The sequence below is a fragment of the Delphinapterus leucas genome, chromosome 6 (assembly GCF_059928025.1).
Source record: "Delphinapterus leucas isolate spDelLeu-1000000601 "Yukka" chromosome 6, BTC_Dleu_Yukka2, whole genome shotgun sequence".
In the NCBI taxonomy this organism is placed as follows: Eukaryota; Metazoa; Chordata; class Mammalia; order Artiodactyla; family Monodontidae; genus Delphinapterus; species Delphinapterus leucas.
In genome coordinates, this window is record NC_143134.1 from 105,240,656 (window position 1) to 105,267,554 (window position 26,899).

Consider the following 26,899-nt stretch of genomic DNA (forward strand, 5'->3'; position numbering starts at 1 on the left):
AGGCCATTCCTATACTGAGGAAGAGGTTAGACTGGTTGGCTTCAGAGGTCAAGGTGAATGACATGCAACAAGTATTTGCACACGTATCACTACAGTCTATTCCCATGCTCACGGCAGGCATTACTAATCAATCACAGAACTTTATTCCTGTGAGACTGTCACATGTTAAAGACTGCCAAGACCATCAGTTTGTGTGCAAGATGAAATCTATTCATAATTCCTAACACTAGATGCTTGAGTATTAGGCCACTGCCAGACCAAGGAGCCTTGACTGGCAGGGTTAATCACACCTCTCTTTGTGTCCCCTGCCAGCCACGACCAGTGGTTTAACACCTAACAGCACGATCCCCGAGAAGGAGCGGCAGAACATCGCAGAGCGGCTGCTGCGGGTCATGTGTGCCGACTTGGGCGCGCTGAGCGTGGTGAGCGGGAAGGAGTTCCTGAAGCTGGCCCAGACGCTGGTGGACAGCGGCGCCCGCTACGGGGCCTTCTCAGTCACCGAGATCCTGGGCAACTTCAACACGCTGGCGCTGAAGCACCTGCCGCGCATGTACAACCAGGTGAAGGTGAAGGTGACGTGTGCCTTGGGCAGCAACGCCTGCCTGGGCATCGGCGTCACCTGTCACTCGCAGAGCGTCGGCCCCGACTCCTGCTACATCCTCACGGCCTACCAGGCAGAGGGCAACCACATCAAGAGCTACGTGCTGGGCGTGAAGGGCGCGGACGTTCGCGACAGCGGCGACCTGGTGCACCACTGGGTGCAGAACGTACTGTCGGAGTTCGTGATGTCGGAGATCAGGACAGTGTACGTGACAGACTGCCGGGTGGGCGCATCCGCCTTCTCCAAGGCCGGCATGTGCCTTCGCTGCTCAGCCTGTGCCTTGAACTCGGTGGTGCAGAGCGTGCTGAGCAAGCGGACGCTGCAGGCCCGCAGCATGCACGAGGTCATCGAGCTGCTCAGCGTGTGCGAGGACCTGGCGGGCTCTACCGGGCTCGCCAAGGAGACCTTCGGCTCGCTGGAGGAGACCTCGCCGCCGCCCTGCTGGAACTCGGTCACGGACTCGCTGCTGCTGGTGCATGAGCGCTACGAGCAGATCTGCGAGTTCTACAGCCGGGCCAAGAAGATGAACCTCATCCAGAGCCTCAACAAGCACCTGCTCAGCAACCTGGCCGCCATCCTGACGCCGGTGAAGCAGGCGGTCATCGAGCTGAGCAACGAGAGCCAGCCCACCCTGCAGCTGGTGCTGCCCACCTACGTCAGGCTGGAGAAGCTGTTCACGGCCAAGGCCAACGACGCGGGCACCGTCAGCAAGCTCTGCCACCTCTTCCTGGAGGCGCTCAAGGAGAACTTCAAGGTGCACCCGGCGCACAAGGTGGCCATGATCCTGGACCCACAGCAGAAGCTGCGGCCCGTCCCGCCCTACCAGCACGAGGAGATCATCGGCAAGGTGTGCGAGCTCATCAACGAGGTCAAGGAGTCCTGGACCGAGGAGGCCGACTTCGAGCCCGCCGCCAAGAAGCCCCGCTCCGCCCCCGGCGAGAACCCCGCCGCCCAGGAGGACGACCGGCTCGGGAAGAAGGAAGTGTACGATTACCTGCAGGAACCCCTCTTCCAGGCCACCCCGGATCTCTTCCAGTACTGGTCGTGCGTGACCCAAAAGCACACAAAACTCGCCAAGCTCGCCTTCTGGCTCCTCGCGGTGCCGGCCGTGGGGGCCAGGAGCGGGTGTGTAAATATGTGTGAACAAGCACTTCTCATCAAAAGGAGGCGACTGCTCAGTCCAGAAGATATGAACAAACTCATGTTTCTGAAATCCAACATGCTTTAAGACTTCCGGATGAAAAGAAAGAACAAAGAAAAAAGAAGAGAACGTTAGGAAAAAAAAAAACCACACAACACTGTCGCAAACAAAGAAAAAGGAATTTAAGTTCTAAACACTGTGGACCTCATTATAAATGCCCCCTGGAAACTTAAGTGCTTTTTTCAGTGTGTGTGTGCATGTGTGTACACAATCACGCGTGCGCACTGCGGGCGTGGGCGGCTCTGTGCTCACCTGCGTGGCCGCAGAAGTGTCACACACGCATGCACACACATACTCCCCTGGTGCATGTATGCACGCCTGCTTGTGGGCGCGTGTGCATTAAACTGGGCGTGTCAGGAAAGCTGAGTGTTTGGGAAAGAGGGAAGATGTTTCACCTCCTTTTCTCAGTAAGGGGGCTTTAAAAGACTCCATTTTCAGGTGCGCAGATTGGTAGAAAACTGACGTAAAATGTTCAGGCAGCTGAGATCTGAAGTGACTTGACGCTCTCTGTCCTTCACTCTGTGGTCCCCCTTGCCCTCCATCCCCCTCCCCAAGCCTTCCTGACCCTATTGCACCCCACCCCTCCCCGGCTGCCCTGCCATGGATTCTCCAGACTGCATCAGATGGACAGCTTCTGCACTGGACTTTGTTCTTGTTCACCTTCAGGGCATTGAGCTGCTGCCTTTGTGATACCCTTGGGTGTCATGGGGCAGCCGCCTTAGAAACACACCTATCTATCTCCCCAAATCAGGAAAGGAGACTTTAAGAATATAAAGCTGACCTTTGGCTTTTTAATATAAGATAGAAAAAAAAGACATTTTTCAAAGAAGTATAGATACTGTCTCCACTCCTTAATAATTTTTTTCCTAACATTTTAGCAGTTTTTACTTTTTTTTTTCAAATTTGATTTAGGCTCTGCTAGGAGGCACTGAATGTCTGTAACTTATATTTTGGAGGGGGTTTTTTTGTTTGTTTTTTGATTGCCCTTTTTGTTCCTCAAGTCACACTGTAAACTAGCTCATCTCAGTGGTATAGTCAGTACCCTAAGGTTTTTATTAGACTTCCCTGTACAGTCCAGTTTTCCTGTATTCGAACAGCCAAGACCATGAACTTGGTTGTGCTGTTTGGAGACCAGGAGTGAGGTTGGAGTCACAGGTTTCACAGACGTGGGGTTCGGTGGAAGCCATAGGGAAGCATGTGGCTTAGGAGTTCTCCCGAATGTAAGCAGAAGACCGCCCTCCTGCCTCGCTGTGTCTGATACCGCGAATGTCTGATTTCTATACCCAGAGTGCATTACACTGCTCGCCACGTCACTGACCCTTCCAGCTCAGCAGGGACTCCTGAGTTAATCCGTGTTCACGTCCATCACACCTCAGACCCACGGCCTCCTCTCCTCAGGACCCCGGGGATTCCGGCGGGTCCGCTGCCCACAGCCCTGGGGGGTCCCCACGCGAGCCTCAGCCCTCCTTCTAGGACAGTAGTTGAGCACGGTGCCTTGTGGGCCAAATGATGGATGTTTTGAGGGTGAAATGGCATTAGGCCACATTCAACTTGATGCTGTGAAAGATGTTTTTAGGCTTTGTTTCTCTGTGAGCAGTTTAGGTTCCACACACGGCCAAAATGCCAACAGGGTGACCCTTTCCCCTCTAAAGAGGTGGTTCCGTCAGGATCAGTGCTCAGCCTCCCACCCCACCTCTCAGTGAATGAAGTGCTGGTGGTCCCATATCCCCCCAGTGCCCACGACTGTGGGATAGAGATAGTCACACCAAGGCTGAGGATGCCTACCATCGTTGGGGGGCACATTCTACCATCTTGGGGGTTGACCAAGTCCACTCCATCCCTTCCTAGTAACAAAACATTGTTCAACTGTGAGATACCTCGACTACAAAAAGCACTGTACAACGGCCCTCTCCCCCCGGTCCGTGGCAGTAAAGTTGGGGAAGTAAAGTTGATTTGAAAACTCAAGGCTTAGGATCATGGACCAGAACACTGTCCCAAGTGTCAAGCCTGCTCACTTTGCCTCGTGAGAACTAACCCTCCCGAGTCTTGGACACACTGAAAGGCATCAAAGTGGGCCGTTTCCCCATTCACTCCAGCAAGCCATGGTCTCAGGAACCACCATGCCATTTCCTCTCCCGGAGAAGTTCTGGGTATTAACTCCACGGCACTTCCAATTGGGGTCACGCCGTCAGAAGAGCCTCCATCTGCACTGGACAGTCACCTCATGTCGCTTCCTAGAGTATATGGGAGCATCGGCAGACTTTTCAATGAGACTTTTGGGGGCATTCCAGAAGGTGGCTGCAGGGTTGCTGATGGGTGACAGATGCCTACAGCAAAAGGCCTCCAGCTTTGCTTTGCTGCTGGGGAAGGGTCCATGATCTGACACTCTGAACCACATGTGGAGGATGGGAGCTACCCGTTCTGTGTGGTCAGTGGGAGCCAAGCCTTGGAGCCCATCCTCCCTCTTCTTAGAGCGGAGCTGTGCTGGTGTTGCCTCATTATGGGGCCACTCAGTTAGCAAATAGGCATTTCACTTTCTTGCAAAGCCATCAGGACCAAGCCCTGGTATCAGCGTTCTTCTCTTCAGAAAAATTTAAGTCTTAACTAAATTGCAGTTATCTAGTCATATGTGTCACCTCCTGTCCTGTTCGTCCTTTCCACCTCAGTTCAATCCTTAGGGCTTGGCGTGCTCTGCAGATGTGATGTGAGTGCCAGTAGGTCTCGGAAAGCTGTCTCCTGGGGCTGCCTCATCCAGATATGGGAACAAGGTGGCAGGTAGTCATTTCTCTCTTGCGGCCTCTGGTTCTTCAGAAACTCGTTGCCAACAGGAAAGGCTGTACCAAGGTGCCCCCTCCATCTGCTTACTCATGCAGACAGCTCCCATAGTGCAGAGCCCGTTGCAGTGAACAGCTTAATAAAACCCAAAGATCTCACAGGCCCAGCCACTGGCCCCTCATCTCCAGCAATATCCACCCTATCCAAATTCTAGCTCAGCCAAAGGATTGAGGTCGGCTCTTCCAGTTCATCTCCCGGCCCCTAGCCTGGCATTGACCTTCGGAAAGTTTTTGTCTTCTGCCTCCCAGTTCTGTGACCACTATAGGACTTTACAGCTCAAGGCGGTTGCCTGCTGACTTGGACAAAACTTGCCTGAACCATGTGATTTCCAGGATAGAAATGGCCTTTGCGTTGACATGCACAGACCCCAGAGGGCAGGTGGAGAAAACACACCTCCACTCTGCAGGGTTTTCCCCCTCATCTGAGGTCAGTTGGCTTCACCACCAAAGCCCAAGCCAAGGACCATAGCCTCGTGGGTGGTCCCTCAGATTTGAAGTAACTGGGGGGGGGTCTCGGCTCCACCAAGAGCAGCGGTACCATCCCAGTCGCTGTGAGTGGATGCCCTTGTGCCGACATGGTTCTTTTTCCCCGTGCCCAGGTCCACCAGCCAGGCCTCCCTCCAGATGGTAGTTAGAAACCAGGAAACGAAACAGAGGGGCCACTGGGCAAAGCTCCTTTCTGGCCACACTTCATCTCGGGGTTCACGGCATAGAAAGCCACCTCCTGTGTCCACGGGCGAGGACGCTTCGCCACCAACTTGCCTGACAGCCTCATGCTTGGCGTTCGGGGTTTGGCTCTTGGCTGGGAAAAGGGTGCTGAGGTTTCCTGGTGAGGAGAGGACAGTCCGATGACACAGTTGAGAAGTTCTGTGTCTCCAGATGTCTGGGAAGGACTTTTTTTGACACCAGCTCTGTAGGCTGGCAAGCGTCTCCTTCAGTTTGCTCCTTTCTCTCCTGCACTTTCGAGAAACACCAGAGAAAAACTCTGCAAGGCGTGTTTTCCACTGTGAAGCAGACCCTCTGCCTTTAGGGGTCCTCTAGGCTTGCGCCTGGACTTGGACTAGACTCCTTGGAAAGTGGGCACCTGAAGAGCTGTCAGGGATGCAGCGTGCATTCTTGGGGGCCACAGGTTCACAAGAAAGGTTTGGAATGAACCTGGGATGCGGATGGAGAAGGGAGGTCCTGTGAGCCATGGCCCAGAAGGGGACAGTACCTGGATGTTGCCATGACGATGGATGTGCTTGCAGAGACGGGAAGAGGAGGCACCCAAAGCACGGCCGGCAGTCTCCTCCTGCCCCCTGAGCCGGGCAAGTTCATAGCTCTGCCCCTTGCCTTGGGCACAGCGACAGCGCCTGTGTCCCTGGGACGTACCTGAGGGAGGGCTTCTAGAAAGGCTGCTGGTTTAGATGAAACCCAGAGGCCAAGTAAGGCGCAGGCTGTCCCCTGGAGACAGTGGGTGGAGGGCTCCTGTCTCGGCCCCCCTGTATCCAGCCGGGCCAGTGGGAGAACTGGGAAGGGGCCTGCCCCCTCTTCACTGTGGCTAATGTTTGCTAGGCCAGTTATGGTGAACCAATGATACAGTGTTTTCCCTTTTCTGTTTCCCACCGGGTTTCCCCTTTTCAGGGTTTTCTGGAGGATTTTGTTGTTGTATTTCTTCCTCTGTCCTTTGCGTTTAAGGATCGTGGTCAGCGGAGCCCCGCCGTTCCCTGGAGGGGCCCTGTAGTTTCCGTGCGGAGAGGCACCTGCTCCTGCTTTGATGAGGGTGAAGGGCATCGGGTTGCTGTTTGTTAATATTCATGCCCCTCCACCACCACGGGCGTTGCTTTAAAGGTTCAACTGCTGTACAGAGAAGGATTTGCTAAGTTTGCAGCTGGGTGTCAGCATCGGGACCCATAGGGGCCCTCCCCACCCATGCGTCCCACTGGGCACCTTGACTCTTCAAACCAAAGTTCCTTTTAAAGGGGCACAGCCCAGCCTGGTCCGCAACCTCAGGGGCCTGGGATCCCTGTGGCGCTTCCTGAAGTCCAGCTTGGCAAGAGACCATGGGGTCTGAGGCCAGCCGGAAAGGGGGGCTCTTCCCACAACCCAGGTGCCAGCCGGTCCCTGCCTGGGACCCTTCCCTCCCACCCAGCCAGGGTGGTCGGGTCCCAAAGCGGTGAGCAAGCTCGTGGACTGGCACGGGGCTGGAGACAGAGGGACCTGCGGGGCTGGAGGCTCCCAGACCCGCCGGGCAGTGCGTCCAGGGCCATTCAGATGCCGAGCATCAGGAAATCATTTTGTACAACCACCTGAAGCAGAGGTATTTTTTAAAAAGCATAAATTATTTTCAGTTGTTTTCTGATGATCCTTCCTTTTTCTTTTCCCCGTAACTTTGTGTCGGTGATTCTTTCACATCAGGTAAATCTTGAGAAAGCCTTGGTGCCCCTCCCTCCCAGGCCCCACTCAGTACCCATGCGTGTGCACCCTCATCCTTTCTCAGTAGTTAAGACGTTCTAGGCAATACCATAGGCACAGCTGACTGTGTCTCTCTCTTCGAGTGCAAGAAACTCAAGTCATCTTAAAAAAATACAAAAAAAAAAAATTTACAAAAAAACAAACACAAAAAAAATATCTTTTTTAGGCCAGAGTTTTCTACAGGTATTAATGAATATTTTTCTTAATCCTTATAAGTTTTATGTGTTTAATATTTCTTAATACCGGTAGCATTAATTTATACTTTTGTAGCAACACAATATTTTTATAAACAGCCAGTGCTTTGGCTCAAGTCTCCACAAGGGGTTTATGCAGGGTTATCTTGGGACCCTGTGTACCATGTACTGTATTTAAAAAAAAAGTTACCTAGTGTCACCCTTGCTGTGTTAATTAACAAAAGACGTTGTTTGCGGTCTCCTGTGTTGTTGGTGTGGACCCAGCAGCTCTCCAAGGAGTCACATTGCATGGGGGTTGAGGTGACGGTTCTTGTGATATGTAAACCCCCGAGACCAAACTTGAGGGTTTATTTAGGCTTTTCTGTTTGTCCTTTGGAGTTTTGGTTTCATTTCGTTTTGGTACCGTTTCTCCATTTACGGCCAAATCAGTTTTCTGGTGTTTAAAACTTTTACTGATGTCAAATGGAGGAAAGGAACAGGAAAAAAAAAAAAAAAAAAGATTTTTACAAAGTAATAAAATTTAAAACTGAGCTGTTTAAATGTTGCTGTTTTTACCTGTCTGTTCTTGTCCAAAAGTGGGACATTCCCAGGGAGAAGAGGAAGGTTCCACTTGGTTCCTTAAATCACCAAAAGCCCCCACCCAGAAATCAGCACCCCCTACCCCCCGAATTCTTGCAACATTATTTCCTGGTTGGTTGATGCCAAGGTAAAAAGACATCCTTTTAATGGTTAGAGAGGATCAGTTGCTTAAATGATTTCATGTCAGTGTTGTATTTATGGTTTTACAATAAAACAACCTTTAGGAAGATGGCAGTGCGTGGTGTTATTTCTTGGGTTGGCATTGGGCCATGTCATCCAGGTAGGAGCAGGGCACTGGTGAGTAGAGATGGACAGAGGCAGAGATGTCACCTGGGGGTGACAGAGCTGGAGTCCATCCCGAGGGGATACTACGTGAGGTTGGGGTTAGCTCCTCGGAGCTCCCTGCTGACCTCAGGCAGGCACCAGACCCAGCTTGGTGGTATCTGATAAGGGAGGGACACGGCCACAAGAAGACGTGGTCTCCGTGGGCCTTGTTGTGAAACACTGTCCCAGCGGAGGAAGGATGGATTTGGTCCGAGTCCTACAGGCCCAGTGCCCAAGGGACACATCCAAGTTCGCCTTGGCCACCATCATTTATGTGATGTGTGTTGTGTAAACCATCCATTTTCTGGGGAAGAGTGCCCGTAGATTGTGCCAAATTCCTGATGGCATCTGTGACTCAGAAAGTTAAGAATTAGTGGGAGCTGTGGAGACACATTTCAGCCCAGTGTCTGGACACACTGTCCCCAGCACAGGTCAGAGTGGAAAGCCTGCCTTGGGAGGAGAGGCTCTCTCCATCCCAGGAGAGGTTCAGGCAAAGCTCAGACGCCTGCAGTGGGTGTGAACCAAGCGACTGGTGGGCCCGCCGGGCAGCCAGACCAGGTAGCTCGGGTGCCCTTCTTCCTCTGTCCTTCTGAAGCTCTGCGTGGCTTTCCCACGGTGTCCCCTTCTCTGATGCTTCCTCCCCATTTGCTGGCCACCGACCTGCTGCCATCCTCCGAGCCAGACAGCTCTCCCACTCCCTTCAAGACGGTGTGGCCTTCCTCCCCCACCTGCCTGGAGTCAGCACACCCGTCTCCTAAGTAAAGCACACGTCCAAGTTCGTCTTGCCCAGTGGTCGTGTGTGTGAAGTTTGAAGCGTTGTGTATTGTCTGTTCCGGGGAGAGCGTCTGTGGCTTTGCCAGTGGCATCCGTGACTCTAGCCAGTGCCCTCCACGGTGGGCTGCGGGGGCCCAGCCGGGTGGACTTGCCCCTCTGCTGGCCTCGACCCGAGCCTCACACTCCAGACACGCACATCAACGCTTGGCTTGGAGAGTCGAACTGAAGGCAAGTCGTGGAGAGAAGACGCCACCAGAAGACAGCTGTGGCCAGAGTGGGCAGGGAGGGTGACAGCTTCCCCTAAAGCAGGCCTGCTGCTGCCTGAACAGCTGTTCAAAGGTAAAACCACGTCCGGCTTCATCCCTGTCCTCAACCAGAAACGGGTGCTCTCCTCAGAGAGGACATGCTGCTTGATGAGCCAAACAAATTCCATCAAATCGCAAGGATGACGGCACGAATTGGCCGAGTGTGGGCCAGCCTCCCCGGGGCATCAGCCCTGCCCTCAGAACCCCCCTTCAGTGGGAGTTTCCTGCTGTTCAGTGTACCGTGTGGACATTCCTCAGCCAGCGGTTGAAGTTTAATCAAGGAGTTTCTATTGGCTCTAAAACAAAAGTCTAGAGTCCTGCTGGAGCGGGAAGACTCCCCCGCTAGCTGGGAACGTCGGGATCCAATGAGGTCAGGGCGTGGCCAGAGCCTCCATACGACTGAAGGGCCAGCCTCTGGATTTTAAAATAAAACTTTTAAAAAAAAGCATGTTTGTTTATTAAGTAGCCACGCGTATTTTGTGACAGAGATGAGCATGACCAGTATCTTTAAGAGAGAATTGGAGGTGAGACTGTTTAAGAATCAGATGAGTCATCAGGGTAGCCGCTCGGCTGACAATGATTCTGGTCCCTTCTGGGATGAGTGGACTCCTGACTGGAGGTCACAGATGTGCTTCAACCCCATCCCACCCCTGAGGGGTAAGACAAGATCCAAGGGATTTTGTAGGGAAAGTTTTAGTAACTGTCATGGAGATAAAAGCCTTCAGGACCAGGGAGGGTGGCAGGCAGGGCTGGTGACCCAGAGGGGAGGCCCCATCTAAAGGGGTGTCTCGGGTGCAGGATGCAGGCCCAAGGCTGCCAGAACTTATTTTTCAAGAGAATTGAGAAACCTAGAGTTTTATATGGGAGGTCCATTTTTTTTTTTTTTTTTTTTTTTTTGGCTGCCTTGGGTCTTCGTTGCTGTGCCCGGGCTTTCTCTAGTTGCGGCGAGCAGAGGCTACTCTTTGTTGTGGTGCGCGGGCTTCTCATTGTGGTGGCTTCTCTTGTTGCAGAGCACGGGCTGTAAGCACCCAGGCTTCCGTAGTTGCGGCGCGCGGGCCCTAGGGCACGCGGGCTTTAGTAGTTGTGGCGCACGGGCTTAGTTGCTCCGCGGCATGTGGGATCTTCCTGGACCAGGGATCGAACCCGCGTCCCCTGCATTGGCAGGCGGATTCTCAACCACTGCACCACCAGGGAAATCCGGGAGGTGCATTTTTTAATGGTGAACTCAGAACTGTAAAATACCTTAGGAGCCAAACTCCCATCCACCAGCTGAGCTGAGGCTGGCCAGCCCACCTGTGGCTTGCACTGTCCGGTTTAGGCATTTGTCCTTCAGGTCACTTCAAAATATCTTTCTTCAGCATGGCACCTTCCAACTGCCATAGGTGGCAGCCCCAGTGTGTGAATCATGCATGGAGGGGGCAAGGTATGGACGCAGGACGTGATGACATTTGTTAGTTCCAAGCTGGAGAGCCTGTCACTTCTCCCTGTGTCCCCGCTCCTGCCCACTTCTGCCCAGTGACTCCCAGCCAGGCCCACAAACGCTGTCCCTCAGGACTGTCCTCTCTATTGAAACCTGGAAGCCCCAAGGTTGGGACTTCCGGGGTGCGTAAGGCGGGGAATCTCTATGTGGTCTGACCAAGGCGGCTGCAAAGCGCTCTCCACCCAAATCCTTGCTTCTGGGTTCGTCCCCTCAACACAGCATTCCACCTCAGAACCCAGGAAGCTGGGGTTTGGACTCTTGCAGCGGCAGCTGTCAGGACTCTGGGTGGATGGAGCCCAAAAGAGGTGTTTATAAGTCCGATGTTTGTAAATCTGGTGTGTGTGAGCTGGAGGCTCCTGGAGTTGTGCGCTTGGGCCAAGTTGGTGCCTGAGCCACCCTGGACAGCCTACCTGCTCTCTTCCTCCAGGGAGCAGAAGCCGGGCCAGACCCAGGGCTTCCAGCTCCGGTCCAGGGCCAGCTGGTTGTTCTGGGCACAGTGCAAAGGGCGGTGACCATTCTCCTTCCGGGGCAAAGGGCCAGAGCAAGGATCCCAGGAGATGGGATCTCCAGGACCCTGTGGAGAAACAGCCCGAGGCCTTCCAGCCCCTGGCAGCTACTGCTGGGGATGCAGCTGTGAGCAAAGTAAACGCTGGCGTGCGGTTCTGTGCAGCCAAGGACAGGGGAATTCTTTCAGGCGCTCGTGGGGCATTTACCCAGACCCAGTTGGGCACACACTAGGGCACGGTGATTTCTTCTGACCCTGGGTCTCTGATGAGCCCTGTCAAACCCCTCCCAGAAACAAGTACCCAGAGTTTTCCCCTCTTTTCTCTTCTAGCTTTATTAAGACAAAACAATCCCATTTTATACAGAACTGTGATGTATGTTTCATAATTTGCATAGCCAATTTCATGTCCTGAAGATGGCTCTATTACATTGCCAACACGTACATTTTTCACATGTGGGGAAAGCTGGGTTACTCATGCCCGCTCCCCAGCTTGTCTCCCCCTCCCCTCCCCCCATCTCATTATACTTCGTGATGAATCATCAGGACATGGAATTTCAGGAGTCTACAATTTGCTTTTTATTGGAACCTGCCGCGGGACCCTGGGGCGGACGCTGGCCCTCGCGCTCCCTGTGGCCTGTGGACCTCTGGCCTGTGGGCTGCTCAGCTGGAGAAGCGCAGCAACTCCTCCTCCCCTGTGGACACAGAGAGGCTCGGGGAGTAGGTGTGGGGTCGTCCAGGGGTCTGTGGGTGGGGACGGTCAGGGGATGGGGATGCCTCATAGAGGAGGGACGGCAGCTTGGGCTGAGCTTAAGCCTGAGCCTGAGGCCAGAAACTTCTGCTTGCGGAGTGACTCGATTATCTCCAGAGTGCGTTCCACGGAATGATCTGATTTTTTGCCTCCTGATTTACCTTAGGTACCATTTTCCCAGTGGGGAGATAAGGCACAGAAATCTTTTAACGGCTGCTGTTCCCTGGAATGCTATTCCTGTTATCATTATAGCATCACCACCGTTATTAGTAACGGCTGCCGCTAGATGGATGTGGACCGTGCGAGGCTCTGTGAAGTAGGTACTTCGTCCCATTTTACAAAAGAGAAAACTGAGGCTCAAATTGACACTCAGTGTGGCCAGCCCAAATGTGGCAATGCCGGGATTGGAGCCCAGTTCTGCCCCACTCAGCCTGTCCTGCCTTCCCTCTGCCTGGGCCCAGATGCCCCATCCCAGCTGGGGTAAGGCCTCAGGCTTGGCCCCATTTTACAGGTGGGAAACTGAGGTCCAGAGAGTGGATGGGCTGGTCACCTGGTACAGAGTACAGAACTCAGCTTTCCAGACCCTCACCTCCTACCAGGGCTCCCCCACCTGGACCCCGATATCCCCCAGGCCCAGCCTGGCATTGTCGGGCCTCCTACCTTCACCAGGGATGCCACAGTACTCCTTGCACTCCTTCTCTGAGTAGAACTGGTTGCTGTTGCCCTTGCAGCCCCCGTAGATGAAGAGGACGCACTTCCCCTTGACAGCATCAAATGCCCAGAGCCGGGTGGAGCCTCGGCAGGGGCCAGAGACTATGGGGAGATTGCAGGCCTCTGTGGAGTGGGAGGGAGGTGCAGAGCATTGGAAGTCCTTAGGATCGCTGACCTAAGACACCCATCAAAGGGCCTGAGCCAGGGACCCTGCTCATCCACAACACCTAGACCCCTTTTTATAGATTGAGAAATGGGACCACAAGAAGACATACGTGCCGAGGGTCACCCATACCCAAGTGTGCAATTCCTATGACTTCAGGAAACTTGCCCTGGAATTCCACCACTGGAGCATCCTCTCTTAGCTACCTGTTCAATGGGCAGGTGGTCTGTCTGGAGGACAGGGTTGGGGGGCGCAGGGGGAGGTGGAGAGGTGGGGCCACACTCACCCACTGTCCGGCAGGTCTGCAGACACTCCTTCTCCGAGACAAAGTTGTTGCCATTCCCCATGCAGCCACCATAGTGGAAGGTCTCGCAGGCCATGGATGAGCCATTATAGAAATACCTCTGAATCATCCCCAGGCAAGGACCTTGTGAGTAGCCCAGCTGGCAGGAATCTGGAGAGGGGCAGAACAGCAGTGCTCACTGAATGCTGACTGTGTACCTGTCACCGGGCTGGATACTTTAACAGGTGTCATCTCATTTAGTTTTCATCTCTGCATTAAGAGGAACGATTCTCAATTCATTTTAAAGGTAAGGAAATTGACTCCCTGAGAGGTAAAGTGACTTGCCCAGAGTTACATAGAGCTGAAATTCAAAGCCATATTTGCTGGATTCCAAAAACCCATGCTCATTCCATTCCATAACGTGGGGAGTTACCAACGACCCAGAGACCCAACATCCCCTGTGTTGGTCTTGTCTGCCCAAAGACTCGGTAAGGATAGTAGTTGATGATACATTCACCAGCACCCATGCCAGCCAGCCTGACCTCTGCCTTATATCCCACCCCCGTGCCTTTGCTCTCGCGATTCCTGCCCCTAGAATGCTAGAATGCCTTCCTTCCTAAAACCATATCTGGACACAGCATGAATTCCCCTTCATCCAGGAAGTCCTCCTTGATCACCTCGTCCTCCATTTTCTGAACTCCCCCAGCCTTTTAGCTGACCCTCCCTTTCGGGTCCCTCACTTTCTTCCTTGACTGCCTCCTCTACTAGACCAGAAGGTCCAAAAAGATGTGGGTGGTTCGTCTCCATGACCCCAATGCCCAGCACAGAGTCTGGGGTGGAGCAGGGTCAGGGTTCAGTGTTTGCTGAGAGATTTGGAGAGTGATCATTTTATCAATCACAAAAAGCATTCTCAGGTTCTTGCCCATGTGCTCCCACAGGAGCCCTGAAGGTCAGCTCAGCAGGCTGTTATCCCATTGTACAGATGAGAAAGCCACGGCTAGGAGGCCACACAGCGATACAGACAAGCCAAGAACTCGCTTCTCATCGTGGAGCTGAGACTTGCTAAGCTCAGGGACCATGCCTTACACTCCTCTCTCTCCCCCCATAACCGCTGGCACAGGGCAGAGTACTGGATTTGCCCTTTCTAGGCTCAATCCTTGATTCTAGCAGAAAAAATAAGAAAGACTTCACGGTGATGAGGGCAGCTGGGGTGAGCCAACTGTGGACCCTTCCTCTCTGGAGTGTGGCAGAAGGGGATTAAAAAAAGGGGGATGATCATTACCTTCTTTCTTGCCGAAATCAGTTACTAGTTGTCCAGCCCCTGATCCTTCCTCTTCCTGGGGCAGAACAGCCCGCCGGGCTCTCTGGGGGAAGAAAGAGAAGAAGCTGTTGCAGGGATCTAGCCACTGCTGCTCCCCTATACCCCTGGAATATATAAACAAACCATTTGCTTTGGGGATCAGGGTGTAGACAGAAACACTACTAGATAGGTTAATGGCCTGTTTTCCCCAAAACTTCAACCTGAATTCCAGAATAGGCATCACAAGATAGATTTCTGGTCTGAAATGACAAATCAGAACAATACCTACATATCCAGCTTCCAGCTGAAATGCCCAGAGGAATATAATAATGGAAAAGAAACCTAACCCAGAGTTGGGAACCAGAGAAGAGCAGCATTCCCATACTAGAAACTAAAAGGCATTTCTACACAAGGGAGTGGGAGTGACTTGCAGGAAAGGCTGACCAGACCATCGTTAACTGCTTACAACGGAAAAGTCATGTGGAGAGTAAGAAGGGACCCCGAGATTGACCCTAATACTCCTAGATTTTGGGGGTGGGGGTGGGGGTGGGGACTGCAGAGCAGGGCAGGCTGCCAAAGCTGTCAAAAGGATCTCTGGGGGTAGAGTCCACTGAGGCACAGTCCCGGGACAATTACAGAAGGATGAGCAGGGACACTGCCGGCCATCAGGCAGTCTTCCTGCCCACAGGTGAGACCTGGAATCTGAAAAGGTAAAACTGTAGTAACCTTCAACTTTTCCCTTCTCCTTTGAAGGTGCATCTGAAGCTGTGATCAGGGACTCCCACTGTCTACCAGAACCCATCTCAAGCTGGTTGCACATAGGTCTTCCTTGGTGAGGATGAAGGAAAAGAGAAAAATCATGGAACGAATTAAACAATGCAACTGCTCAGAAGAATCACACCGAGCTGGAGAAATATCTCCACTAAACACAGGGTGTAGGTAAGAAACAGAAGAAAACTAAAACCATCAGTGGAATTCGAGATGGCATTGCATCAACGTTAGCAGGAGCCCGCAGTTATGCAGGTGAATAATATGGGAGAAGTAGGAAGTTACTGGAGGTGAGAAGGCTTTTGTTAAATTTAACCACACAGTAGGGATAATAAACTGCAGTTTAAAGATTATGAGAAATAAACTCACAGAACAGGAATTCTAGAAGGAGAGGCAAACAATATAGAAATAATAGAAGAAAAGTTTTCCAAGTTGAAGAGAGACTTGAGTTGTCCAATGATAAGGGCTCAAAGGGAAAGAGAGAAAATTAATGAAGAGTCCTATCTCGACATTTCCTAGAGACAAAGGATAAAGAGCCTGGTAGTGGCCCTCAGAGTAAACGAGAGCATTTAATAACAGAAGCGGCAGAGCAATATCTGAAGGTTGTAAGAGGGTAAAGGTTGTAACCCAGGGATTCTCCACTCAACCAGGCTGTTGATCATGTGATATAAACACAGAAAGATATTCCCAGACATGCAAAGATCCTGTAGTTCTCCACCATGTACCTTTCCAGAAAAAAATTACTTACAGAAATATTCCCAACACTTGAGAAGGGAACCTAAATACAAGAAGATGCATGATGTGGTAGAAAAGAAATGATGGTAAACTAGAAAGCCAGTAAAATAGAGAGTTGAGGTTAAATTGTTGTTAAAATCATCATTCAACTTAATGTAAATGTTAAAAGTAATTCTCAAAACAAAAGGTGGAAAATATAAACATCAATCTCAGATTATATCCACAAAAATGAGGATGTGGGAAGCCTGGAAGGAAGAAATAAAAAGTAAGCTGCCTTTCTCTCTTTTCCAAGGGAAGTCATCAGTTATTGTTTCATTCTTTTTTTTTTTTTTTTTTTGTGGTACGCGGGCCTCTCACTGTTGTGGCCTCTCCCGTTGCGGAGCACAGGCTCCGGACACGCAGGTTCAGAGGCCATGGCTCACGGGCCCAGCCGCTCCGCGGCACGTGGGATCTTCCCGGACCGGGGCACGAACCTGTGTCCCCTGCATCGGCAGGTGGACTCTCAACCACTGCGCCACCAGGGAAGCCCTATTGTTTCATTCTTGACATGGATGAAGAAGCACAGACTCAGCTGAGATCTGGATTAAGATGGCAGATAGAAATTTCCCTCAAAATTACCCTCTCCAATACCGAGCCATCAGCAAAAAATGAATTCAGAAATCCCAGCCCCCAAGTATTGATCAACACCACTGAAATGAGGAAAGGGGCACAATTTAAAGGAAAAACTAAAGCTCTCGATCCAATAATCTGGAGCTGAACAGGAAGGTAAGCAAGGTTCAGCTCCTGACCTGCCCTCCAACTCCCAGTCCTGGCAAGTCATCAAATTTCTGATAACTCTCCCTAATACTCCCAAGTCCTGAGAGAAGAAAATTGTGGGGAACCCTATCTTTTTCCTCTTCTGATAGAGGAGTAGTGAAAATGACTTCTGGGGAAAAAAAGAGGAAAATAGACTAGAGCCTGACTCTTTCTAAGTGAAGGTTCTGGTGCTACACAGTCTAATGCTCCAGGGGGTGTCACTGGGGGCAGATGTACCTTGCTGCCAGCCCCGACTAGGTGGAATGAATCCCCATAGGATATTTATCAGTCCTTCCAAAGAGAATGCAAAGCGAGTGTATTCCAACCAACTCTGGACTTCAGAAAAGTGGATGGAACACAAAAAACCCAGACCTTACTCTAAATTCGAGTGGGAGGGGACTAAGCTTATATTTGCAGGAAGAGAGCCAAGGAATAAATGAAACCTCCACGCCACCATATCAGAATAAACAGAAAGTCTATCTAAAACGGACTAAGCAGGAGTCAGATAAAAAGAAGTGATACAGAAACTATGCAGACCCACTTCAGAAATGAATGAATAAGTAGCCTGAACTAGAGGAAGAGCCCAAGCGTCCAGTGGTGGACATGGCCATGAACTGCCAAGTCCTCCCATCAGCAATGGATTTATATTCCCAGCTACCCCCTGTCAGCCCCTGTTGGAGACTACCTCAGCTAAGGGAGCCCTCTCATTCAAGATCATGCTCCCTTCCCAGACTGATCAACATAGGGTATTAAGGCTCCGTCCCTTGGCCCCATCATGGGACAACTCCCAAGGGTGGTCCTGGTTCCAGAGCTCCCTATAGGGTTGGTTGAGCCATTGTTGTGACTGCCCTGCAGCTCTCCTTCTGCCTCTGCCCAGTCTTCCCTTTGTCTCTTCCGTCCATGTATGTTGATGTAGGGAACCCAACCTAGAAGAAAACATAACTCAAGAAGCAGAAGGAAAGCCCTCTTTGGCCTCAAGTTATGGAATTACATAATAAGAACATGCACGTATTAAGACAAGATTCAAAGATGAAATGGTAAACGCTGACAGAATAAGACGAAGAGAGAACCCAGGCCTAAATAAACAAATTGAGAAGCAAAACAACATCGGTTCAGGGCTCGTGAATAAATTAGGAATAGTGAGGAGCAGAAAGAATAGATGTTGCTAAATAGAAGATTGTCATAGAAGAGACAGTCCCAGTGGATGCAAATAAAAGCAATTTGAGAAAAGCTAGTACATGATGGAGGATAAAGATGCTCCAGGATGAGAGGACAAGTGTTCGCCAGATGGCAAAACTCAACAAAGTGATTAGAAGATGAATTCCATATCATGAGAGAGAGTTTCCTGAAATACAGTAGAAATGTCATCTGTGGATGGAAAGAGCATGGTGTATTCCAGGAAGTTTTGATATAGACTCTCAACCCCAAGACATGTCCTTGTTAAGATGTTGACTTCTTATCAAGGAGAAAGTCTGTCCAGGCATCTGAGCAGAAGAAACAAATTGCTTCCAAGGAGAAGAAATATCAGGCTGGCCTCAGGCTTCCCTGCCGCGGTCATCAGTGTGGAAGAACAATGGAGCAGTGCACACAAAGCTTCTTCTGAGGGAGAGAAAACATGACCTTAGAATTTGACACTCAAGCGAAATACCCGTCAAGGATGAAGGAAATGGGCAGACATTCTCAAACAGGGAAGAATTCTGGGATTAAAACACCCATGAACCTTCCTTGAAAACAGCACTTGGTAAAAAAAAAAAATGGCACTAAGAGATTAATAGAAAGAATAACTCAGGAATGGAGAAGCTGTGTTATATTCACTAAGGGTGAATGTAGACTCCATTAAAATATAGAACTATTACTAGATGTCTGGGAATCGTGATGACAGAGCAGAATGGGGATGGTATCAGTCTGGACAACATAAAAGCAAAAGGGAAGAGAAGATGGAACCAAGTTTGGGAGTGAGGATGTCTGTCTCCCAAATCTTGCAGACAGCAGATACTCTCTAAAAGTATACATAGCGATGCCAGCCTCTTAAATATTAGTTCATAACCTTGACTTTATCTAGAGCATTCTTTAAGGAGTAAATCTCTCGTGGATAATAAATATTTATTTGAAGTTTTTTTTTAAAACCTTCAAACTTCAGGGCTTTTTTTCCCCTGTCATTCCGCACGGCTTGCGGAATCTTAGTTCCCTGACCAGGGATCGAACCCGGGTCCCCTGCAGTGGAAGTGTGGAGTCCTAACCACTAGACCACCAGGGAATTCCCCAGGGCCCTTTTAAATTCGAGTAAAACTACAAGGAATGCCTTTTAAAATTTAGAAATAGCATCTGTAATGTAATTCCATTTAATAATAGCATATTTAAATCTGTTCCTCTATCTATCCAACCTTCCTTCTATCTGCCCCTCTCCAGGTGTATGCAGGTCAAATTACCAGAGTAATGTGACTGCTGGTAGGTGTTGGGTGGTGGAATTTTTTAAAACTTATTTTTTATACCTTTATACTGCACTTTTTTGATTCTTTATATTGATCGTATGTTAGTTTTATAATAACAATGGTAATTTTTTCTAAAAAATATGTAAGCAAACAAATAATATGTTAACAGTGTTAATTCTATGTAGGAATAAGGACATTATTGTCTTTTTTTTTTTTTTGCTTTCTTGTAGTTTTTCAAATTTTCAAGAATATGTTTCTAAAATAAATATTACATGTATATATGTACTTATATACACATACACATATATAAATATATACACTAAATTAGGATATATAATTTCCAAATAATCAGAGAAAGAAAGAATGAAGACTTAATATGGCAAAAGGCAGGAAAATAAAACAGAAGAAGGAAGCCCCGCAAATCAGTCAGCACAGGAGAGCCACTGGTTTGAGAAGTGGCTTTGCTCTCGGATTTGCGTTTTTGGGGGATCAATTGACTTTATTTACATTTATTGCGTATCGAGTATCATTATCTCATTATTGAGTATGTCACTGCTTTTAGGCACTATGCTAAGACCTTTTCTAACATGTCACTGGATTCTAACACCTGGAAGGTAAAGGTAATTACCCCATTTCACAGATGAGGAAAGTGAGATCCAGATGGGGCAGCAGTTAGCCCAATGGCAGAACATGCCCATCACTGCCTTCTCTCAACGACCCCACCTACCAGCACAGCAGGGCCTAAGTGGGCAGGGTGAGGATGGGGTGGGGGGCAGAGGTACTCACCGAGAATGGAGTGGGCGCTGGTTCCTGCTCCCCAGGGACACACTCACCTTGGGCAGAGGACAGGAGAGAGGGGGAATGAGACCCAGACATCCCAGACCCAGACAGGCTTTGTTTCTTCCACAGAGCTAATGACTACGTGTCAGGCGGGACGTGCGCTGGGACCTGTCTCGTGCATTAGCCCACTTCATGGATGGCTCCACCCCCATGGCTTGCTGCAGGTCATTTGTTGGAAAAGTGATAGACTGGTGGCTGCACCACCGTCACAAACTGCATCGTCTCCACCCCCAACCAGCATTTCACGGCTGATATCTATTGAGCACTTACTAGACACCAAGTGTGGCGCTATTGTATTTAGTGGCTTTATTTCATTGACTCCTCACAGCAACTTCTAAAGGAGGCATTATTATCCCCATTTTACAGATGAGGAAATGAGGCTCTGGAAGGGTGACCAGCCAGAAGCCACCCAGCTCAATCTGAACCTTGGTGCTCTAACTCCAGAGCCCAGGCTCCTAACCCCAACACTCTATTGCCTCCCAAGAGGTAGCCATGGATTCTGGCTATAACCAAACTTAGACAGGTGGCAGCAGAGGGAACGCTGAATTGGGTCTACTCTCAGCTTCGCCAGGTATGCTCTGTGCGACTTGGAGCAAATCCAGAGGCCCGAGCTGCCTGTTCTATAAAGAGGGGAGGGGGATCGTAGCTCAGCTTATCTCAGAGGGTTATGGGAAAGACCCAGGGACTGGGAAGATGTGCTCTGGGGGTCGTGAAGGATAAGACGGGTATCAGAAATGGGAGGTGGGGTGGAGGTGTCACTTACCTCTGTCGGGCATCGTGAAGATGGCGTCCTCAGGGATGCCCACACCCAGGGCAACTTCCCTGAACTGCTCCAGCAGGGTTTCCCGAAGCTGTGGCTCCCGTCCTACAAGTAGGAAGCAGGGGAGACTCCTAGAACCACAGGTACCTGGGCCGTCAGGGCCTGAGGTTATTTTGCCCAGGGAGTTTCATTTCGGGGAAGTTTGAAAACTGTTGGCCCAATTCCATCTCTTCGATACCCTGATGGAAACCTCAGCTCCAGAAGAGGATGAGGTGTCCCTTCCAGGCTCCCCATCTGGGTCTCCCAACTCCCCACACAGCTCTCTTTCCACTGGTTCTGTTAAGGACCCGAAGGCTCTGGAATTCTCTGGAATTTTCAAGATCAAAAGAAGAGGATTCTGCCTCAAATGGAAGACTGAGCTCTACCTCCTCTAGGGAGAGTAAATGTTTTCACCTTTCCCTTAACTGGAGTTTTGTCAGAAGGAAAAAGCAAAACTCCCTGCTCTTCCCCACTCCATTTCCCTAAATCCCGGGTCTCCTCCCAACCCCAGCTCCAACGAGTGTATCATGTTCCAGGCCTTTACCATAGAGCTTGGCAGTAATGGTGGGTCCATGGCGGCGGGTGAATTTCTTGGTCAGAAAAATGGCATACTCGTCATAGTTGGTGTGGACCACATAGGACTCCATAGTGATGTTCCATTCTGCATGGAAGATTCAGGAAGACAAAAAATCAGTGGTCAGAAGGCTTCTAGCCTGAGATCCTTCACCTATTCACCCACACATCATCTATTCATCCATCCCTTCCATATATTTATTATCCGTCTTCACTCTCTCCCTCTCCATCCATCCATCTCCTCCATGTATTCATCATTAATTCAACCACCATCATTCCATCCACCCATCTTCATCATATATCAATCCATAAATTCATCCATTTTCTTTTTCCTTCTTTTTCTTTCTTTCTTTTTCTTTCTTTCTCTTTCTTTCTTTCCTTCTTTCCTTCCTCCCTTCCCTCCCTCTCTCCTTCCTTCTTTCCTCCACTCATTAATCCATCAATTTATCTATTAAATGATTGATTGACTACCCCACTAATCTACCACCATACTTACATTCACTTACCATTTTTTAATTCTCTCATTTATTTATCCAACCCCAAACATCCAACCCCTGGCATGATTGATGCACAGAGCAAATTCAGTAAACATCTGCTGGGTCAGTGATTAAACTCACGCCCAAGTCCCTCTAGCGCTTGGCACCACACACACTGTATATGGTAGATGCCTAGCACGTTTTTATCAGCTGACTGCAAATGCCTAACACGAGGACTGATGAAATCTTGATGTTATCCTTAGCATTCAGCACCATCACTCAAATTCTGGATGAGCACGTGCATGGCAGGGCAGGGGCGGGGGGAGGGACAGAGAGAGAAAAAGAAAGAAGGAGAGAGAGAAGGAGAAGGAGGGGGAAATTTGGAGGGAGGCTAGATGACTGCAGAAAAGTGGGAGGAAAGGTTGTAGGGGCAGAGAAGCCTGAGGCAGAAGGAAAGAGAGCTTAAGACATCAGGTATCTTTTAGCAAAGGAGGAAACTGTAGATGTCTCCTTTGACTCAACTTACTGGGTTTGTGATAGAGGAACTTTCCGTCAGTGCCTGTTTTCTCATAAGCCCCAGAGATCGCCTCACAGACACCTTTCCTGGAAATGAGCAAACCAAAAGGAAGGTAACTTCTGGCAGAGACCATGGACCTGACACCCCATTCTCCTGCAGGGTCCTTCTAAATGCCTTTTTTTTAAAAAAAAAATTTGGAAAGTAACATTTCCAAATATCTGGTTTAATTCTCACACCAGCCCTGGGAGACACAAATTTCACATGAGGGAACAGAGGGACAGAGAAAAAAAGGAACTAATCCATGCTAACCTCTTCGTAAACCCAGCACTAAAAATCAACTTCCTTAAGCAAATCTGCACATCATACTTAGGCACCATGAAGTCAGAATGATGAATTAACACATTAATTCATGTATTACTTTTTGTCTCTCTCATTTTCCTCATCTGAGAAATGGGGATAATGATAGCTTCTACCTCACATGGTGGTTGTGAGGATCAACTGAGATATTATAAGCAAAAAGCTTAGAGTAAACACTATGCACTTATTAGGTATTATTGTTACTATGATTATTATTTATCTTATTAATATTTAATGAGCAGCATCTATGTGCCAGGCACTGTGCTACATGCTGGGGATACAGAGGAGGGCAGGACAGACCCTGTCCCCTCATGGAGCTTATAATTGAGTGAGGTGGGTGGGCAGGCCAGGGGCACATGCAGTCAGTGTGAGAATTGCCACAAGGGGCGGGGTGGAGCCCGAGGTGCTCCGAGAACACAGAAGAAGGCATGTAACCTCAACCTGGGTTGGGGGGAGTCAGGGAGGACTTCCTGGAGGAAGTGACAAAGAACCTGAGTCCTGAAGGATCCATAGGAATTAGCGCAGGGAGGTGGGGAGAGGTTTTCGGATAGAAGAAACATCCAATGCAAAGGTCCAGAGGATGGAGGGTTCCAGGGACTGAAAGAAGGTCCACTTGGGTGGGTCACAGAGTACATGGCAGAGAGTGGGGCAGGGAACAGTGAGTGCTTTAGGGTCGGGGGCAGGGGGTGCTGAAAGGCCACGTTGAAGAGTTGAATTTTATTCCCAAGGGCAATAGGGAGCCCTGGAAAGCAGATTTGAGTTTTTGAAAGGTCTTTCTGGTTGCTGGGTGACGAAAGGATTGGATGGAAAGTTGGCGATTAGAGGTGGGGAGAAGTGTAGAGAGGCTACTGTAGACAACCAGGAAAGAAAGGGAGGTGGCTTGGTCCAGGGTGGTGGCGGTGAAGAGGAGACAAGTGAACAGACTGGAGGGATTTAGGAAGGGCAGGGACAGGGCTTGATGATGGATCGAATGGCCGTGGCAGTGGAAAGAGGAGTCTAGGACAGCCGCCTCCCACCCAGCTTTCCAAGATGGGGGCGGGGGAGAAGTGCCCTTACTGAGCTAAGGGCACCCAAGGAGAAAGAGCAGGTTGGAAAGCAGGCACAGTGTTGGGGGCGTTGCCCTTGAGGTAGAGGTGGGACAACTAGAAAGGGCTGCCCTGGTGGAGGGCGGCAGAGAGGTCTGGAGTTCAGGGCCGAGCCCTGGCTGGAAGTGGAGACCTGTCACTTTCTAGGATGGGGTGGTGACTGAAGCCAGGGCAGGGGGTGGGGTGGAGGTGGGTCCCCACTCACCGCCAGTGAGTATTAGTTATGCTGATCTCCCTGTCCGTTGCTCCCTCTCCCAGCACCAGCGAGCTCACGGTCATCTTGTCCTTGAACCTCTTCAGCCACGGGCAGGTGGAACCCACGGCCACATGGAACCATTTCCCGTAGATCTAGGAGGCAGCCACAAGCTCTGAGGATCTGGACCTCGAGGAAGATTTGGAGGATATCTGTCCCCCTCCCTCCTCTCAGTGACTTCTCCTCCTAAGTGATCATCCTTGTCTTAAAGGTAATTGGAGGCTTCCAGGGAGGATGGAGCCCTGATGGAGGAACTCCAGGCATCGCGGCCAACTTAGGAAGGAGATGTGCAGGGTGGCCCCACTTCGCTGGCAGAGGGCCTGACTCTGCTGAGATGCGGGATCTGGGCTGCTCACCTGGACGGGGTCCAAATCTCCAAGCCCTAAGGTCATCATCAACTATCGCTCCCCAAAGCAGGAGTCCTGTCTTCTACTCCTCCGGGGACAGGGTGCTCACCACCTTGCACACAGCCCATACCTCCGTGTTAGAAAATATCTCCTTTCCCTAAGCTACGTCTGACCCAGGGCAAGCCTGCCGCCTCTTTCTCCTGAAAGGGCCCTCAGGTCCCCGCAGACTCTTCGCCGTCCCTGACGACCAGAGGCCCTCTCCTCACGCCTCTCCTCCACAGCCTTCCTCATCCCTGAACATAAGCAAAGTCCTCAGGCCAGCACGGCTACAAGGGTCTGACGGAACCCAGGATGGTGGTAGAGGGGCAGGCCCCGTTCAAGGTCACCCAGCGCTTCGGGCAGAGCTGGGGCCGGAGGGAAGACTCCCCACACACAGCGCCCTGCCTGGGCCTCTTAATCCCACCAGCCTGACCTCTGTCGTGCTTCTCATCTCCCCATAATCCCACACGTAGGGCGGAGGGCCCAGGACGGGCTAACAGAGATGCTACGAGGGAGGTGAGGACTTGAAGGTTGAAGGGCTGCGGGGTGGAGGGTCACAAAAACCTCGGTGCTGCTGGGGGCTGCAGGGCAGCAGTCGGCACCGAGCCTTTTCTGGGTGGGTTCTAATCAGAGCATGGGTTCCCCTGGGAACCCGAGAGGGCAGGTTCAGACGTGAGGACCTTTGACTCAGAATGTCAGCCTGGAGGCCCACAGAACGGTGCATGCAGAATTGTAGCTTCAGCAGATCCCTGAGAGTCTGGGCAGCAGCAAGGGCCCTGAGGGACCCACGCGTGGAGTTCCAGATGCGGAGACTGAGAGCCCGGGGCCTAGGACTTGCCCCTCCCCCGCAGCAAGGCCCAGCCGCTCGGACACCCTGCCATCGCTGCCAGAGAGGCCAGCCTTACCCTAGACAGGTCGAAGTTCTCCTGCACTTGGATGTCGTCGGGCAACGTCGTCACAGGGCTGGCACTCACCGCCAGGCAGGCGGTCAGCTGCAAGAGCAGGGCCCCAAGACTCTGCATGGCTCCGGGCTCCTCCGCCTGGGGTGTCACTCACGGGCTCCGTCTGGGGACAGAAGAGCCACCACCTCCCTGCACGAGGCAGCTATGGACTGGGGCTGGGGAACGGGCCTGTGGCTGTAGATGACCTTGCTGTTTGCTCTGTTCAGCTGGGACCAATCAGGGCCCCAAGGCCAGGGCCAATCGATCCCTTGTAGTGCCCAGGCCGGGGTCAGGGTCCCGAGGGGCCAGGGTGGCTGCTTCAGAGGAGCTGCTGGCCAAATGCAACCCGGTCCTGGTGCAGCCTGGCGCTAGGTTCAGGCCCCACGAAGGCTTCCCCAGAAACTCCTCACCTGTCCCAGGTGGGATGAAGAGACGGGCAGCCCCTGGCCCTTCCCACTGAGTCGTTCCACCTGTAAGCCAGGAGGACAAGCCCGACTGGCCCATTTCTCACATGAGAAAGCTGGGGCCCGGGGAGAGGTAGTGACTTAGCAGAGACAATAGGGAGGTCTGTGGCAGAGCCAAGACGAGAGCTCGGGCGTCCTGTCCCCAGAGTTCCTTCTCTGACCCGTGGCTTCCCACAGCCCTAACAAATAATAGTAGAAATGATGGTGATGATGCTCACAGCTTCCATTCCCTGAGCACCTGCTATGTGCCAGCTGTCTACCAGCACTTTACACCGGCCACGGAATTGGTCATCCCCACAGCAACCTCATCAAGTAGGTGCTATTATTCCCCTTTATAGGTAGGGCATTTGAGTCTCCAAGAGGTAAAGTGACTTGCCTAGGGTCTCCCAGCTGGGAAGCAGCATTGCTGGGAGAGGCAGCATCTGGTGGTGGCTGAGAGCGTGGACTCGGGAGCCAGACTGCTTTCTGTGCCACTCACTGGCTGTGTGGCCTTGGGGAGTGGCTTTCCCTCTCAGTGCCTCCGTGCCCTCATCTGTAAATGGGGATAATAGTAGTTCCTGGTTCAGAACATTGTCACGAGGATTGATGGAGTTACGCTTGTAAAGCACTAGGACAGTAGCCGGCAATGGTAAGAGCAGAATGTGTATGTAAGGTTGGATAGTGTCTCCCCCAAATTCATGTGCACCCGGGACCTCAGACTGTGGCCTTATTTGCATAATTAGTTCAGGTGAGGTCATACTGGAGGAGGGTGGACCTAAACCCAAGGACTGATGTCTTCATAAGAGAAAGTGGGGGGTGGGTGAGATTTTGATACAGAGACACAGAGACACACAAGGAAGACGGCCACGCGAAGACCGAGGCAGAGCTTGGAATGAGGCAGCAGTAAGCCAAGGAATGCCAAGGGCTGCTGGCAGAAGCTAGGAAGGATTTTCCCCTAGAACCTCCAGGAAGAACGTGGCCCTCCTGACAACTTGGTATTGGACTTGTAACCTCCAGAACTGTGAGGAAAATACATTTCTGTT

The 26,899-nt window shown here is 51.1% G+C and overlaps 2 protein-coding genes across 15 annotated transcripts in view; one reads left to right on the top strand and one right to left on the bottom strand.

Moving 5' to 3' along the window:
- Positions 1-7,452, top strand: part of ZNF618 (zinc finger protein 618) — a 183,517-nt gene extending 176,065 nt beyond the window's left edge. For all 14 annotated transcript variants that reach the window (XM_089913654.1, XM_022578968.3, XM_089913646.1 and 11 more), the window contains one exon: positions 313-7,452. In XM_089913654.1, coding sequence (XP_089769780.1) covers positions 313-1,829 — 1,517 coding nt within the window. In that variant the 3' untranslated portion in view covers positions 1,830-7,452. The remainder of the gene's footprint in view (positions 1-312) is intronic.
- A 4,459-nt stretch (positions 7,453-11,911) lies between these two features.
- On the bottom strand, positions 11,912-25,536 carry AMBP (alpha-1-microglobulin/bikunin precursor). The gene is made up of 10 exons (XM_089912647.1): positions 25,378-25,536; positions 24,039-24,181; positions 22,401-22,477; positions 21,370-21,486; positions 20,790-20,891; positions 19,973-20,019; positions 14,439-14,520; positions 13,160-13,327; positions 12,610-12,833; positions 11,912-11,992 (listed from the first exon to the last, which is right to left on the bottom strand). The coding sequence occupies exons 1-10, from the start codon at positions 25,492-25,494 to the stop codon at positions 11,912-11,914; spliced, it is 1,158 nt and encodes a 385-aa protein (XP_089768773.1). The 5' UTR covers positions 25,495-25,536.
- Positions 25,537-26,899: the final 1,363 nt, after the last annotated feature.